Source organism: Stigmatopora argus, chromosome 12 (genome assembly GCF_051989625.1).
Source record: "Stigmatopora argus isolate UIUO_Sarg chromosome 12, RoL_Sarg_1.0, whole genome shotgun sequence".
Taxonomy (NCBI): domain Eukaryota; kingdom Metazoa; phylum Chordata; class Actinopteri; order Syngnathiformes; family Syngnathidae; genus Stigmatopora; species Stigmatopora argus.
In genome coordinates, this window is record NC_135398.1 from 1727577 (window position 1) to 1745405 (window position 17829).

The following is a 17829-nucleotide window of genomic DNA, read 5'->3' on the forward strand; positions in this document are numbered from 1 at the left end:
CTACGCTTAGGTCGAAGGGAGTGTTGCATTTCCGGTATGCCTTTCAAAGCCACCAGCAGTCTAGGAAATGAAGTTCAATAGCTCGGGGGAAGACAACGTTCCGTGTGTGTTGTCAACTACATGACCCAGAGTGCACCGCGGCCAGGCAGCAGCCCGAACTGTCAAACAACACGAGCGCCATCTTGACAGCAGCCGCAAAATGGAAGAGAGATGAGAGCTGAAAGCCCAAGCCGGAATAAACCTTCGACGTGGGCGCTTTTAAAAGCCGCGTTCGGCGTCTCGGTGGCCCTCGAGCGGTTATGGGCTTGATAGCCTCGGCGGCCACCACACGGAGCTTTTGAACCATGGACATCACCACGGCGGTGTTCAACGCGGCCAGAGACGGCAAGCTGAAACTTATCCTGAAGTTGCTGAGCAACAAAAGTCCCGAGGAGCTGGAGGCTCTGGCCGAGGAGAAGACCCAGGGGGGCACGCCTCTCCTCATCGCGGCCAGGTACGGACACTTGGACGTGGTCGACTACCTGATCGTCCACTGCAAGGCCAACGTGGAGCTCGGCGGCTCGGTCAACTTCGACGGCGAGACCATCGAGGGGGCTCCGCCGCTGTGGGCGGCGTCGGCGGCCGGACACCTGCCCGTGGTCAAGGCGCTGCTGAGGCACGGCGCCTCGGTCAACAAGGCCACGCTGACCAACTCCACCCCGCTGCGGGCCGCCTGCTTCGACGGCCACCTGGAGATCGTCCGCTACCTGGTGGAGCACCGAGCCGATATGGAGGTGGCCAACCGCCACGGGCACACCTGCCTGATGATCTCCTGCTACAAGGGCCACAAGGACATCGCCAAGTTCCTGCTGGACCGCGGCGCCGACGTCAACCGTAAGAGCGTCAAGGGCAACACGGCGCTGCACGACTGCGCCGAGTCGGGCAGCCTGGACATCCTGAAGATGCTGCTGAAGAGCGGCGCCCGCACCGAGCGCGACGGCTACGGCATGACGCCGCTGCTGGCCGCCAGCGTGACGGGCCACACCAACATCGTGGAGTACCTGGCCCACCAGCCGCGGGCCTCCCGCGAGGAGCGCATCGACGCGCTGGAGCTGCTGGGGGCCACCTTCGTGGACAAGAAGCGCGACCTGCTGGGCGCCATGAAGTACTGGCGCCGGGCCATGGAGCTGCGGCAGCCCGGCGGCAAGGCCGGTCGCGTGGGCAAGCCGCCGCCGGGGCCGCCCGTCCCGGCGTACGGCTGCGCCCGGGAGGCCTCCAGCGCCCGCGAACTGGAGGCCCTGATCACCGACCCCGACGAGATGAGGATGCAGGCCCTGCTGGTGCGCGAGCGCATCCTGGGGCCCTCCCACCCGGACACCTCCTACTACATCCGCTACCGGGGCGCCGTCTACGCCGACTCGGGCAACTTCGAGCGCTGCGTCAGCCTGTGGAAGTACGCGCTGGACATGCAGCAGAGCAACCTGGACCCTCTCAGCCCCATGACGGCGTCCAGCTTCCTGTCCTTCGCCGAGCTCTTCTCCTTCGTGCTGCAGGACCGCGCCAAGGGCGCGCCGGCCGCCCGCGTCAGCTTCCACGACCTGATGACGGTGCTGGGCAAGAGCGTGCGGGAGGTGGAGCGCGCCGTGGCGCAGAAGGACGACCCGCCGGAGGCGCCGCAGTTCACCAAGGCGCTGGCCATCATCCTGCACCTGCTCTTCCTCCTGGAGAAGCTAGAGTGCGACGGCGAGCAGGAGCACCGCAAGAAGCACGCCGTCTACCGGCTGCTCAAGCTCAACCCGCGAGGGCGCCGCGGATACACGCCGCTGCACATGGCGGCCGACAAGGAGACCACCTCGGTGGGGCGCTACCCGGTGGGACGCTTCCCCTCGCGGCCGGTGGCGGCGCTGCTGCTGGAGTGCGGCGCCGACGCCGACGCCCGCGACCTGGACAACAACACGCCGCTGCACGTGGCCGCACGCAACGGATGCCCCGACATCATGGCGCTGCTGGTGGAGGCCGGCGCGCACTTTGACGCCACCAACGCCGACGGCAAGGCGCCGTACCAGCTGCTGGACGAACGCCACGCCGCCCACCCGGCGCTCTGCCCGCTTAACTACGTCACCCTCCAGTGCCTGGCCGCGCGCGCCGTGGAAAAGCACAGACTTCCTTACCGGGGGCTCATCTCCGAGGAGATGGAAGCCTTCATCGAGCTGCACTGACCGCGCTTTTTTTTTTCCCACGCGCGGCCTTACCCCCGGCGACCCATCTTCGGATCGGTCGCCCGTTCTTTATTTTTCCGCTTGGTTTTAGTTCGTCGCCAGTAGACGTCCCATCCGGTCAAAGTGGGAGGACGGCAGCTACCGGCCTCCCGTCTGCGGACGTCTGCTCGTGATAAACTCGAGTTCAGGATGATTGGACGCCACGGGATTAGACCGAATGTGTTAAAAAAAAAAAAAAGTACAGAAAAGAATTGGACCATTTTCAGAGTTGGCTCTTTTTCAAAATAAAAGTCGATTCATCGGCGAATGTCAATCCGTCGATTAATCGCGGCATCAAACGATTTTTTTTTTCCCCGTTTAACAAAAGTTTCAAACGACGGATTGCAATTGGTCCGATTTTCCCGAGACGTCGACAAAACCGACCAATCGCGTTTGTTTGTATTTATTGAGGACGTCAAAAATATTCAACTCACTGTGCCAAATTTGAAGAATTATTATATCTCAGGTCATTTTGCAAAACAATGAATCGACTCGTTGCTCATCATTTAAAAATTCAAATTGTCATCCTCCAACTTACATATTTTTTTTGCTTCCAATGCACAATTTCAGTGAAAATGTCGAACCCGCCGGAGTATAATGTTCAAAAACTCGATTTTCATATTAGTCGATGATGATAATGTAGAGTTTTTTTCTGCGTTCCTCTTTCTAACACTGAAGAACTTGTTTGTCAGAAAGCGCCTGAATAAAATTCAAAATGGCAGCAGCACTTTTTATGTGTTTTTTTTTATGGGGAGTTCAGCTTTTTTTTGTCAAACTAGGTTTAACGTAATCAATTTTTGGCTAATAACCATCCAATTGGCTCTATGCTAACTATTGAGCCGCCATGATGGATTGATCAAATGACAACTAATTGGTCATTTACTTTAATTTTTGTTTTAATTAAAAAAAGTGTCTAAAAAAACATTTTTTCAGCTTTTGGATGAATAATACAGCATTTTTTCAGTGTTATACTTCATTTATATATCAAAATATATAAATTAAAAAGAAAACAATAATGGTAAAATATAAAAATGAGTTGATCCGAAGAATAAGAGCAACCCGATCTTTGCTACGGTGTACTCTTAATATAAATAGAGCCAAAGGATCATCACCCGCGTGTTCGAGACCACGGCGCTCGTCCGGCTAATTTTAGGGATTTTGCCTAGCATCCCCGACGAAAAGGGGAACCGGCTGAAAGGTCACGGATGACTGGCGCTGATAATCCTTTCATGGAAATCACTTTTAAAAAATATTTATATTATTATGGCCCGGTGGTGAAGTGGTTTGTGTGTCAGGATCGCAGTTATGTGGTTGAGGGTTCGATTCCAGTTGGTTCCTCATTGTGTGGAATTTGCATGTTCTCCCCGAGGTCGGGTGGGATTTCCGCGGGTGCTCCGGTTTCCTCCTCCATTCCAAAAACATCCATGCTAGGCTAATTATATGCTAAATAGTCACTAGCTATGTCTGATTGGTTGTTCGTCGCATTGTGCCCTGCGATTGGCTGCCCACCAATTCAGGTGTCTGGTGCCCGTAGTTAGCTGGGATAGGCTCCAGCACCCCCCACGACTCTTGTGAGGATAAGCGGTTTAGAAAAAGAATGTTTTTGCTATTAGGCAGCCTGGTGGATGAGTGGTTAGCATTGGCCTTACAGTTCTAAAATTTTATGGTATTGAAGGCTGAGCTGTAGTCAATGAAGAGCATCCTCACGTAGTTCCCAGGGTGTTCCAGATGGCTCAGTGCTGTATGAAGAGCAATGGCAATAGCATCATCAGTGGACCTGTTTGCCCAGTTTGCTTACAGGGCAAACAGGTCCACTGATGATGCTATTGCCATTGCTCTTCATACAGCACTGAGCCATCTGGAACACCCTGGGAACTACGTGAGGATGCTCTTCATTGACTACAGCTCAGCCTTCAATACCATAAAACCGGACATTCTGACTAACAAACTCTCCCACCTTGGACTATCCTCTTCAATCTGCTGCTGGATAAAGGACTTCTTGACCAACCGCCCACAGACTGTTAGACTTGGTCCCCACCTCTCTTCCTCCATTACACTAAGCACTGGCTCCCCTCAAGGCTGTGTACTGAGTCCTCTTCTGTACTCCCTGTACACCTACGACTGTGCACCCACCCACCAGTCTAACGCCATCATCAAATTCGCTGACGACACCACTGTGGTCGGACTCATCTCAGGAGGGGATGAGTCGGCTTACAGAGATGAGGTCAACAATTTGTCTTCGTGGTGCTCGGTGAACAATCTCACACTGAACACCACGAAAACTAAAGAAATAATCTTGGACTTTCGCAAACACGGCACAGATCTGGCCCCACTCCTCATAAATGGAGTATGTGTAGACAGGGTCCAGTCCTTTAAATTCCTGGGGGTCCACGTCACGGACAAGCTCTCATGGTCTACAAACACCACGGCAGTGGTGAAGAAGGCTCAGACACGACTCCATTTCCTCAGGGTGCTCAGGAAGAACAACTTGGGCTCCAATCTTCTGAGAACCTTCTATAGAACCACTGTAGAGAGCATCCTGGCGTACGGCATCACAGTGTGGTACGCTGGAAGCACGGCGGCAGACAAAAAGGCCATGCAGAAAGTGATTAACACTGCCCAGAGGATTGTCGGCTGCTCTCTGCCCTCACTTGAAGACATTGCCAGCCCGCGTTACCTCAGCAGAGCCAAGCACATCATAGGGGACCCTTACCACCCTGGTCACAACCTGTTCCAGCTGCTGCCCTCTGGCAGACGCTATAGGTCCCACAAAGCTCGGACAACTAGGCTTAAGGATAGCTTTTTCCCCACATCCATCAGACATCTAAACTCGCGCTAACATACACACATTCCCTTCTGCGGCATATGAATAGATGTTTGGTTGGTGATCTGCCGCCTCCTAGCTGACTTGAAGGAAGGTAAGTGGCAGACAGTGTGCGGTAATCGAGAGGTAAGCGACCTGTATGTAATCGCGAGGTAAGCGACCTGTATCCACAACAGCGGAATGACAAATTACAAGTCCGTAACTTACACTTATTTAGGTCTTTTGCCGACTAAACGTAGCTTATGGAGAAGCACCATCAATTTCGTCACACGCAGTTTCTGCGTGTGATGACAAGTAGGCTTTTTTTTGGGTTGTGGTAATGACGACATGGCCTATGTCCGATTATTATTATTATATTATATTATTCTGGGGTTGAGGGTTCGATCCCAGGTCCGCCATCTTCTGTGTGGAGTCTGCACATTCGTGGGTAATCAGTGGGTATTCGCAGGTTACTTTTTGTAAAATAAAAGTTGTCATCGTAGGCATTCATTGATTCATTTTCTTCTTTTTAAATACTAATTATATCTTTATTTTAACCACCAACCAAAGTTGTTTATTTGAATCCGTTCATAAACACAAAAGAAAGGAAACAAGGTGAAAATGTCATCATCCCTTTAATTTTCTCTTTATCGAGCTAACATGATGCTGTGATTGAGTGCATCTTCATTCAAAACCACTAGAGGGCGGGCTCGCGTTCACTTTATAGAATTCAACCCAAAACAAGTGTCCCAAACATTAGTCAAACATCACAAACACACGTTTTATTTTACTGACACTCCCACGTCATATAGGGTTTTAATCCGGGATTACAAAACTACAGATCTTAATGTCAATTATTATGACACGCCCCATTTGAACATTATTCATGTCATAAAGAGCAAAAGTGACTACCAAAAGTTGCATACTGTTTAAAAAAAAAAGAAAGAAAAGACAACAGCAAAAGTAACATTTGAGGTCTTTGTCAAGTCATTCCAAGCCTCTGACGTCTATTGCTGTCAATGGCAGTCAATACATTAAGTAGATGGAGTGTGATGGAGTTTTTGGTGTTTTTTTGTCCTTATAAAAGATGAAGTCCATTGAATGACCGGCAAGTTTTCAACAGACCAATCACAAAAATCTTACATTTTGGAAGTCAGTTTGAATTTGAATTTCTTTCGGCATTCAATTTTAACCCTCAGTTTATTGGCATCAAAATTATTATTTTTTAAATCTGACCAAAAATGTTGCTGGAAAAAAATTCAGTTCTCTTGCAACATCCATGCAATTGCATTTTTTAATTATTATTATTATTGTCGCAATTGAATTTTTTTAATTATTATTTTTGTTGCAATTGATTTTTTTTAAATTATTATTTTTGTTGCAATTGAATTTTTTTGATTATTATTTTTGTTGCATTTTTTTTTATTACTATTTTTGTTGCAATTGAATTTTTTTAATTATTATTTTTGTTGCAATTGAATTATTTGTACCACATTTTTTGCAACTATTTATCAATCATTTTCTTTTTAGATTTTAAGCAATTAATTTTTTGTCACTGAATACCTTAAAATGATTTTTTTCATAACTGATTTTTTTTTTGCAACTGAATTCATTTTTTTAAATACATTTTTGTGACAATTTTTTGCTGCAGCATTCTCCTCCCTGATGGAGACTTCCCTTAAATTTCTGATCTACTTCCTGTAACAGGGTTCCACTTCCTGTGAATGTCATCTGACTCTCCGCCCACGACGGTCAACTTCCTGTCATCTCGCTGCAACGGCGACGTCCTTCCTGCTATTTTTTTTTTTATAACAATGGTCAACTCATACTTTTTCTCTACTTCCTGTCACGAGTGGCTACTTCCTGTCATCTTCCCGCTCAGATAGTCCGCTTCCCGTCAACCGTTTAATTTCCGTAATCTTCTTCCAGTTCGGCCCTCTTGGCGCCCTCGACCGGGTCGGCGGGCGCCTCCTTTTTGGTCTCCACGGCGACCTGGGTGTAGGCGGGCTCGGACGACGGGCGGGGCGACGGCTGGACGGCGGCCTCGACCTCGACCTCGCCCTCGGCGACCTCCTGACCCTCGGCCACGGCTCGTTCCTTCTTGATCTTGATCTTGAAGGTCTCCTTGGTGGGCGCCTTCTTGGCGATGTTCTCCTTGAGGCGCTCGCCGCTCTGCTTGAGGCGCTCGCCCGCCTGCTGCACCTTCTCGCGGCGCTCGGGCGGCATCACCTTCTCGCCCAGGTGGTGGAACTTGGTGCCCAGGTTATCTTTGGTCTTGCTCATGTTCTCCTTGGAGAAGGTGGCCTTCAGGGTCTCCGTGCTCTTGGCCACCGACTTCTTGAAGCGAGCCGCCCGCGAAGGGTCGGCCTCCTCCACGCTCAGGTACTCCTCGTCCGAGGAGAGGTCGGCGGGGACGTCGTAGGAATCGGGTTCCAGGTCCAGGGCCTCCAGGCCCCCCTTGGGGCTCTTGGTGACGGCCACCGACGGGACCTCGGCGTCGCCCTGCGGACGTCAACCCCATGTTGTTAACGTGACTAATGCTAACAATCGTGCTAGCTTGACACAATTTGAAAAGAGGAGTTTTTAAGATTTTTAAGTGTTTTTTTTATTTATTTTAAAGACAATATTCTGATTTTTTCGGATTTTGTCGTTTACCGCCATCAACGGCATTGATTGACTCAGATGAGCCGATCAATGCCGTTGATAACGGTAAACGACAAAATCCGTTTAGACTGGGAGGAGCCAATGAACGAACGTTCATTGGCCCCTCCCACTCCAAATGGATTGGACTTCTACCGCCGTCAATAACACTGAAACGTTAGCATTCGCCGTCAAAGTCGACTTTGGAGCATTATTTGAACATACAATGAAAGTTCAAAAAGAAAAAAAAAGAGGAAAAAAAGGGAAAAAAAGGGAAAAAAGGGGAAAAAAAAGAAAATATAAGAATATTGTCTTTAAAATTTAAAAAAAAAATTAAAAATCTTTACAAAATCCTGATTTTATAAAAATAAAAAAGGACGTAAAGAAAGAATATAACTGAATTTTAAGAAACAATGTTAGATTATTAAATTAGTAGTAGTAGGAATGAGCTCAATTCAAATGAATGAATGTCACACATTGCCAAATGCCCAGTTCAAAATGGATTGGACTTCCATTAGTGATAAACTCACTTTTTCAGTTTAAATGTAGATTTTTGGACTATGTCATGTTTTATTGGGGTTTTGGTTACTTGGGTTTATTTCCTTGTGAGTCTTTTTTGCTTCTCCTTCACTTGCGTGGGTGACCCAGGTGTTCGCAATTATCTCGTTAAGCAACCCCCGCCAATGTATTTCAACCCCGTGTTTTTGTACGTCGGTGCGCGAGTATTTTCCTGTCGTCTTTGCGTTGCGTGTCCGTCTTCTAAAGACTACCGGCGTCATTGGCACTGAAAGAGTCCAATCCGAACGAATTTTCACTCGCTGCCAGCCTCCCGGTTCAAATGGATTGGACGTCTATTCATGATATACTTGTTTAATTACTTTTAATGTAGTTTTTGAGAGCTAAATGATTGGACGCCTGTCACCGTCAATGGCTCAGAAAAAGGTCAACTGGCCTGTGCGCTGTCAGTGACGTAGACAGCAGGTGGTCGGAGGGCTCAGTGGCGGGAGGGGGAGGAGCTAATACTGTCTCAGAATAGGACCCGCTGTCAAAGAGCAGCTGTTGGCTAAGCTCCGGTTGCGCTAGCGGCTAACAATTTCATAAGTGCACAAATGAGCTTTTTAGACGCGACGCAGGAGACTCCGCCTACCGCCGCACAGACCTGGTTTCGACAATATAAGAAAGAAAAAAAAACAAGCAGGTATCCACTTAGGTTGTTGTTGTTGTTCTTGTGTACACTAGTTTGGAAGTCCCATTACTCCGTCATACCTGAACCAATCGTCTTGAAACTGGGTTGCTATGCCGCATAAAGTAAAAATGTTCTGTTCCTCCCTTTAAAAAACTTTTTACATGTTTTAAATATTTTTTGAAATGCTGTCGGTTAGGAATTTACTAGTAGAGGACTTATTGTTGCCTGTAGGTTAAGGGTTAGCCTTCAGATAGTAAGTAAAAAGTAAGGCAATACAATTTCTAAAAATGACTTAAAATATATATATTAAAATATCAAATAAAAGAGCATATTAAGAGTTTGTTTTTGGTGGGTGCGGCAGTGGGCGGAGTCTCCGCGTGGCACCTGGGTTACGTCTTGCCAGCCGAGTATTTCGACAAAGGTGTGGAGATATTTCCTCCCTAGTCGCCATTGCCTGTTGCACAGATGCTACTTGCTAGTTTTTGATCCTCTGCCACGAGTCAGCATTTTTACTTGGACCCTTCTCCCTTTTTTGTGACTTCCTTTTCGTGTTTGCTTGTGGTTTTGGGTTCGATAAATCAGACTCAACCTTAACATGAAGCTAGGCTAGGAAGAAAAGGAGTGAATAAAGTGAGAAATTTGAAATGAGGAAGAATATTGGGAAGAAAAATGGGCGTGGCAATGAGCGAGATGTTAATGGGAAGTGAAGTATGGAAGACAAGAAGAGCAAGTCACCTGGTAAATGACGACCCTGAACTTGTTCCTGGTGAGCAGCTCGTCCTGGGTGCTTTCCACCCTCTTGACGCGACCGTTCTGCTTCTCCACCCGGACTCGGACGTCCTTGACGTTGGCGCTGACTTTCCGCGTCTTCTGCAAAACCTTGTCCAGGCAGCTGCTGGTGTCGGCGTGCTCCTTGGCCAACTTCAGCACGTCGTCCCGAATGCTCACGATGTTGTTCTCCAGCTCCAGCTGCCGCTCTTCCATGCGCTGTTGACCCGACTGCACGTTGTCGATGATGCCGGCCACGCGCTCCAGCAGGGAGAGGATGCTCAGGGCGCTGATGGGCTTCCCGTCCTCGTCCTCCATCCCGGCGATCTCCAGCTTCTCCGTCACGTATTTGTGCTGATCCATCTCCTCGAGGGCTTCCAGAATCGGGGAAGATGCGAATGTTCTCGGCTTCGGCTTGGGAGAAGGTCTCGGCTAGAAGATGGCTACGGCGCTCCCGTTTAGATTCCTGGATTTGATTCCAAAAATGGACTAGTTCTGGAGCGATAGGTTGTCTTTGAGGAAGAAGTCTCCAGATTCCTCAGAATGCTCAGAATCCAAGTCCACAAGTTCCGCGAATGCTGTGGTTTCAAAGGAGTCCGAGCCCAGTGACCCGCCGGGACGACTGGTCGCAGGAGAGAGCGGCAACCACGCCCAAGCCCTCAATAAAAAAGGGAACGGACGCCTTCTCTGTCGGAAGCATCCGGCAATGAGGCTGGGCACTAAAAATAAAACCCCGGTAATAAGACACCCCGAGAATTTCGGGAGCGCCGACTCTACCGTCCCTGGTCTCGTTGGGATGGAGGATTTCTAAATTCTCGCTATTTTCTCTCTCCGAAAGGTTAGAAAATGTCACCGTTGGCTAACATTAACATCGAAAGTTTGCCTCAAAGAGTCACCAAAGACACGTCCAATCGACAATGCCCCCCCAAGGGTCCGAAGACGGATGGGCTAGTTATTCTGGGAAGACTTGCGATCTCTTTGACTCGTAGAGAATGTGATTGGTCATGCGTCACCGACGATGACCTGCGAGGGAAGAAAACTAGTCATTTAGTTTTTGGAACAACTTTAAAATCCCCACATAAGCTCCAAAATCCAAAGTTAGTTAGTAAACGTGAAATACCCGTTGGACAACTGCAGGCGTGTACTTACTTATTATTAGTCTAAATTTACTGCGCTAATCCAGGCCACCCCAAAGGATTTCAAAACGTATCTGATGACCCTTCCTCTCATTTCTGCAGATTGACGCAGATGCACGACTGCATAAAATAGAGGTGTCAAACTCAAGGCCGGTGGGCCAGATCTGGATCGAGGTGTTATTTTTGGGGCACACAAAAATTAGTCAGGTCATTGCTATATATCGTCTGGACAAAATGGCTAAGGGGAAGTCCAAGTCAACCAATTTTGTGGATCTGTTGATAGAGTCATGATTCGATACCTTGGAAATGTATTAAGGAGGAAAAAATTGCACATCAAATCTTAATAATTATACTTTATAAGCACGAAAACATAGCAGTATGGAAGTAATAATAAGGGTGATCCTACATCGCGGTTTTTCAATTTTTGCAGCCATGTCTAGTCTACATTGCCCGCGATACTCGAGGGATTACTGTATTTTGAAACGCATTGACTTTTAGGTTGTATGCTAAGCACCAGAAATATATACCCACTCAGTTCAAAATATGGGTTTGTAATATTTCTGCATCGTACACTAAATGTGAATCTTGATTTTTTAAAAAACATAAACGAAAGTGTTTTTTGGACCATCTTTATTATTGAAGAAGCCATAGTCCGCTACAGGCTACAGATTTCCAAGCCGAACCCTCGTGTCTCCTTCGTGCATTTCCGTACATTTCCGTACATCTCCGTCAAGCCGATTGTTGCCGCTCGCCTGGCCATTCGGAGGGAGAGATGGTGATTGACAATAATGGCGGCGGCGGCTTTATTGTGACTTGACTCCAGCTGGGGGGGTTGGTAGAGGAGAAGAGAAGATTGAAGAATAATTTCCGGGCCGACAAAAACAACGGTTTAAGGTGAATATTCTGCGGTCAAATTGGAAACAGCGAATATAACCGCAAAGACTTGGCTTTGGGAAGGAGACGTTTGTGGTTGCTAGTTTCACGTTAGCTTAGCTTGCTAAGTTTAAGAGCTTCGCATTCTTGAGGCGACCGGGGTCAACGCGGCCAGCAAACAATGTCGCCGCTACGCTGGCTTTTCGCCTAATTCCTCTCCCAGTTTCCAGGGGCCCGACGAATGCGGTGGTTGTCTGGCAAGGAAGACTCGACCTCCTTGAGCAGCTAGCACGGCTAGCTTCGTGGGGCTTGAGGCTTGTGTTCATTTCGAAAACTGCCCGCCGCCCGCTTTTGGTCGCCAGCTGTAGCTCGCTAAACTCAACGAGACTCCTCGGGGCTTCCAATCCCCCCCGTTCTTCGTTTCGTAAATGACCACCGGCAGGAACAACCGGGCCATGATGGAAGGCGTCGGGGCGAGAGTGGTCCGTGGACCGGACTGGAAATGGGGCAAGCAGGACGGCGGAGAGGGACATGTCGGCACCGTCAGGAGTTTTGAAAGTCCCGAGGAGGTGGTCGTCGTCTGGGATAACGGAACCGCAGCGAACTACCGTTGCTCCGGAGCCTACGACGTCAGGATATTAGACAGTGCTCCAACAGGTAACTCGTTCTTCGGTTATAAGTACATATTCGACACCTCGTCGAGGGTTCGATACATGGATAATTTGGACCGGTGTTTGTTTTGTTTACTGGGCCTTGACTGAGGAAGGCCCTCGAAAGACTGGCACACAAAGATAAACTCAATGGAATGTTTCTTCTATCGTTGGACACTTGAAAAAAACATAACAACTCACAATTATCTACTCAAGATACAGTGGAGAAAATGCAGTCGAATTGTAAAGGTTTGCTGTTTTGAAGTTTTCATTAAACGCACGACCGTAACAGGGCCAACTAACACTGTGAATCTTTAGGCTAGTTTTACCTGTCGTCAAACAATTGAGGCATCTATCTATCATAGAATAACATACAGATAAGAAGTGGAATTAAGTCAATTTAGATGTCCACTTGTATTCATTTCTGACTCTTCATACCTTCTAATGACATAACTATTGGGCACTCCAAACTCAAGTGCTCAGTTCTCCTTGAGAACATCATGTTTACGGCCTTGCACACTGTAAACTTGGACATATTTAAGGTTTAACCTGGTTTTGTGTTGAGAACACCTTTTATTACAATTAAATACAGTAATACAGACTGCCAGCACAGACCGTTGCACTTCCCAATCAAAGTTCTTTCTTCCTAAAATGCTGGAAAACCAACACTAGCGCTAGTACATTTTCAAAACTAACTGCTAAAGACAAGCCATTATTATTTGAATGTTGCTGAGTTATGTGAGGTCTAGTGAGTCAATTCTTTCCGACTTTTATCCTCTCTTTAAGGTTTTGTGAAAACTATTATCTGTAATACAGTCGCACCGACTTGCCCACTTAACTTAGCAACACTCCTTCCCTCGCAGGCATCAAGCACGACGGAACAATGTGTGACACCTGCCGGCAGCAGCCCATCATTGGCATTCGCTGGAAATGTGCTGAATGCACCAATTACGACCTCTGCACAACCTGTTACCATGGTGACAAACATCACTTGAGACACCGCTTCTACAGGATCACCACTCCGGGCAGCGAGAGGTTAGTTAAGATGACTGTATTGGGGGAAAAAAAGACCAAAACAAACAAAAAAAACCTAACTGACCCAGGTTTAGTTAAGTGAATTTATTTAGCATTTTTATTGTAGACTGTACGGGCCTATATCAAATATGTCACCAAGTCTGAATGACGTTTTTCACTTAAAGTAGGACTTGAATACAGTGTAAAGTTTGTCCCTTCTTTTTTATTTTGTTTATGTTTATATACGGTATGTGATATTTGAGAACCTATTTGATTGCGGCCTTCTTCACAGGCAGACACATTATGTGTGCTCTCAGCCCCCCAGTTGCCAGGCAACAAACTCGCCTCACTTAAATCTTTTTGGACATAATATTTAGCTGGTGATGCCCATATACGGACGGTTCAATCGCCCAAGTGGAACGTGCAATGAAAACATGTTTACGCTGAAAATATCTCAAAGATGGTGTTTACAATTTGAAATACTGTATTTGTCACTCAAAAAAAATGGCTGAATCGAGGGTACGGCTTATTTGCGTACAAATTAGACTTCACATGCATGAAACGCCATAACAAAAGACAAGGCGGTCATTTATTTTAAAATAGGGGAAAGATAAACAGATAAAAAGCTAAACAAAATTAATTTTGACATCTCTGAATGAAATTCAAGAAAAGAAAATCATATTTTGCATAAATCAGGGTGCCGCCATCTTACCTAGGGATGACAAACTAGACCACTACGGACACATTTCCTGGTTGTACTGCTCACATGACTCCCTTTTTGAATTCGTCAATGTGCAGACAACACCCTTCAGGAATGTGTAATCCAACAATTGATTTATACAGTATATCAGAAATACAATGTCCAATCACATTTGTCTTAAGATTTTCCCTTCAAAGTAACACATTTGTACTCCCAATTAAAACCATGAAAATGGAGGTGAAAATTGTGAACCAGGGGGTGTCTTATACAAGAGAAATTGTAAAATTCAACGATTTTAAGGGAATTTTAAGGGGTGCGGCTTATACACTGAGGCGGCTAATATGCGAGAAAATACAGTAGTTTCTTGGTCTTTTTCTTAGTCTTTGTTATTTCATAGAAATTAGTCTGTTAGCCACATGCAAGTGAGAGAGGATATACCCAGTCCACCATGCTGTCTAGCCAATGGTGAGTGCAGCTTCTGTTACCATGGCAACCAAGAAAAAAGCAACAACTGCGGGATCGGATTCATACTTGAGAGTACGGCATGGTCAGGAAAATAGTGCGCACCCATAAAAACATTACTCGCATTTGAAATGGAGGCGATACAACGTAGCTTCGTGTACGTCTGGCGCATGGGCATCAGTTTCTGCCCTTTTGTTTTTTTATTTTTTGTTTTTTACACTATACCAGAGGTGTCAGACTCGGGTTGGTTCGCGGGCCGCTTTAACGTCAACTCGATTTCACGTGGGGCGGAGCATTTTAGATATAATATTTAGATTTTTTTTTATAAGTGGATTAAAAGAACTAGATTAAAAACCCTGAATATTCAGTTTTTTATAGATCTAAAACGATGTTTATTTTAGCTTTTTAAAATATATTTTTAGATTTTATAAAATGATTTTTGAACTAAAAACACAGAAAAAATGGATTAAAAATGACAATTATTGATTTAAAAGGGGGAAAATCAGGAAATTTCATATGCATCTATACTCTTCATTTGAATTTGATCCTAAAACAGAAAGTCAGCACTCATGATTTACTTTCCCGGGCCACACAAAATGATGCAGCGGGCCATATTTGGCCCCTGGGCCGCCACTTTGACACATGTGCACTATACCATGTGAGCTTCCCAACAAAGAGCGTACATGGCCTAACAGAAGGCAGCCTTTTCAAGCGAGCACAACTTCATATCCCCCTCGAGACTGCGCACAATGGCTTCGGAGGTCGCCCCCCTTAGCCCCCCGATCACACGAGTCTGTCACCAAGGTGGCGGAGGGGTGTTGTTGCACCACTTTAGATTCTTTCAGTCCATTCTGGAGAGGGAGTGGCTCACAGTCGTCAAGCGTAACTGTCCAGCTGCCAGACGGAGTGACCGTTACATTTTCCTCATTTACTGCAAAGGATTTTTTAAAATGAAAAAATCTAGAAATCAACATCCAAGTATTGTTTGTTTGTGGCTGACAGGCAATAAATATGACCTCACTGTTTTTTAACCCTTTTTTTTTAGGTCGCTCATTGACTGCTTTTGACAGTGCCAGGTGTCCAATCCATTTTGACTGGGAGAGCTTGATAGCAGTTAATTGGATGCCTGTTGTTGTCCATGGCAGACAATGCGTTAAATACTGTGAAAATTAAAATTACATCTACTTGAGTGTTATAACCTGATTGTATTTCTGGTTTTAATGGAAAACATAAAATAATGATTAATAATAAAACATAATATACACATATACACTATGCAGACATTATATTTTGGGTCTTGTAGGCCATGCTAAATGTTAAATTGTCGCCTTCATGACCCAAATTGTGGTGCTCATGTGCTGGGAAATATGTTACATTATGAGAAATGGTCCAATATCTCCTTTTTTAAAGCTGCATTTACTGTAATGAATCTAATCCTGCTAGCTACATTAATTTACGTAAGCCATGCCTGGGCATAGTTCACTCTACAGTAGTTTACAACCTGTGACGTCAAAATTTAAGAGAACCCAAAGTGACTCAATGAGCTGATTTTTTTTCCCCCTGGTTTTGGCAGAGTGCTTCTGGAGTCCAGGCGCAAGTCAAAGAAAATTACAGCAAGAGGGATCTTCACTGGCGGCAGGGTCGTGCGAGGTGTCGATTGGCAGTGGGAAGACCAGGATGGAGGAAACGGAAGGCGAGGAAAGGTAACCCCCAGGGCCAATATCACTCCTCCAAAACGGTGACGCTCGGAAAAATAAGATATATTTGTATTTTTCAAATGTGATAGGCTAAAAAACCTGGAGTATTTTGTATTGCTCTTAGAAAACAATTTAGGGAATATTTTTAAACAAAGCTAGCCAACATTAAAGTGGGTTACTAGCAAAAAAGACAAATCAAATTAACTTAGTGAATAAACTACCGTATTTTTTCGCTTATTAGCCGCATCCGTGTATAAGCCGCACCCTTAAAATTGCCTTAAAATCGTTGAATTTTACAATTTCTATCGTATAAGACGCCCCCTGATTCACTTATTTCACCTCCATATTCATGGTTTTAATAGGGAGTACAAATGTGTTACTTTGAAGGGAAAATGTTAAGAAAAATCATCCCACGTGGTATTTCTGAGATAGTATGAATCGAAAAGATCGTCTGCTGGTTGCCTTGCACGTAGACAGTTTGACATTTTTTCCCTTGAATTTCATTCATAGACATCAGACTAATTTTTGTTTAGTGTTTTATTTGTTTATCTTTTCTCTATTTTGAAATAAATGACTATATTGGCCGCATTGTCTTGCGTTATGGCGTTTCGCCTTTTGTCACCTTGCAGTTTCGTGCATGTCAAGTCTTAATTTATGCGCATATAAGCCGTACCCTTGATTCAGTCATCATTTTTTTTGCGACAAATACGGCGTATATGCGAGAAAATATGGTACGTTGAAATATTTGATTTTCATGTGTATAAAACTCATTATCAAGTCATTCCGTTAACAGATGTTTTATAGGTCGCCAGGTAAGCTACGCTAACACTCATAAGGACACTGTTCTGTTCTACGGCATATTTTAAGAGCCTCTTTCGGCAATTTTATTGTTCCTCTTGCTGTGTTATTTAATAACATTTTTCATCGCCTATTTTATGACGCCGGCAGCAGTTAGCGCACTCCGGCAACCTCTCCCAAACAAAATCATCATTGCATGTCATGCTGCTTACTGAGATGCCCAGTTAGTAGAGCCAAAGATTTAACTAGACCCATTAATCAATTACTACCTCTGAGGGGTTGGAAATAAATCGGCTTGCGCATTTACTTGGGCTCCGTTTTAATGAATAAATGAAAGGTGTCGTAAATAGGCAGTTCTTGGGCCCTTAGCAAGATTTGGAGGTAGCCACATTTCCCTTATTCAGAGCGCCCAAATGTCAGAAATTATATTTTCACCTGTAGTTTTGATACAAAATGTGTATTTAGTACTGTATTTTCCCGCATATAAGCCGTATTTGTAAAAAAACAAAAAAAGATGACTGAATCAAGGGTACGGCTTATATGCACAAGACTTGCTATACTCTTTTTCACCAGTAGATGTCGGCAAAGTAACATTTACTATTTGTTGGTTATTTTCTGTTTTGCAGTAAGAAAACAACCGTTACTGGATGAATTAATTCCTTATGATATTGACCCTAATAATGTGCTTTTGATTTATACGGTATCTCAGAAATACCACGTGCGATGATTTTTCTTAAGATTTTCCCCTCAAAGTAACACATTTGTACCCACTATTAAAACCATGAATATGGAGGTTAAAATTGGGAATCGGGGGCAACTTATATACGAGAAATTGTAAAATTCTATAATTTTAAGGCAATTTGGA

At 45.5% G+C, this 17829-nt stretch overlaps 3 protein-coding genes across 9 annotated transcripts in view; 2 read left to right on the plus strand and 1 right to left on the minus strand.

The window, feature by feature from the left end:
* The first annotated feature begins 19 nt into the window (after positions 1 to 19).
* Positions 20 to 2961, plus strand: fem1a (fem-1 homolog a). The gene has a single exon (XM_077615547.1). The coding sequence runs from the start codon at positions 345 to 347 to the stop codon at positions 2196 to 2198; it is 1854 nt and encodes a 617-aa protein (XP_077471673.1). The 5' UTR covers positions 20 to 344; the 3' UTR covers positions 2199 to 2961.
* Positions 2962 to 6423: 3462 nt separating this feature from the next.
* On the minus strand, positions 6424 to 10292 carry cavin4a (caveolae associated protein 4a). The gene is made up of 2 exons (XM_077615711.1): positions 9602 to 10292; positions 6424 to 7542 (listed from the first exon to the last, which is right to left on the minus strand). Exons 1-2 carry the CDS (start codon positions 9995 to 9997, stop codon positions 6946 to 6948), a joined length of 993 nt encoding a protein of 330 aa, XP_077471837.1. The 5' UTR covers positions 9998 to 10292; the 3' UTR covers positions 6424 to 6945.
* A 1176-nt stretch (positions 10293 to 11468) lies between these two features.
* Positions 11469 to 17829, plus strand: part of mib1 (MIB E3 ubiquitin protein ligase 1) — a 49999-nt gene continuing 43638 nt past the window's right edge. For 4 of the 7 annotated variants that reach the window (XM_077614393.1, XM_077614394.1, XM_077614395.1 and 1 more), the window contains exons 1-3: positions 11469 to 12300; positions 13157 to 13328; positions 16043 to 16172. In XM_077614393.1, the coding sequence (XP_077470519.1) occupies positions 12072 to 12300; positions 13157 to 13328; positions 16043 to 16172 (531 nt within the window). In that variant the 5' untranslated portion in view covers positions 11469 to 12071. The remainder of the gene's footprint in view (positions 12301 to 13156; positions 13329 to 16042; positions 16173 to 17829) is intronic. The other 3 variants (XR_013304067.1, XM_077614391.1, XM_077614392.1) reach the window with 1 other exon arrangement.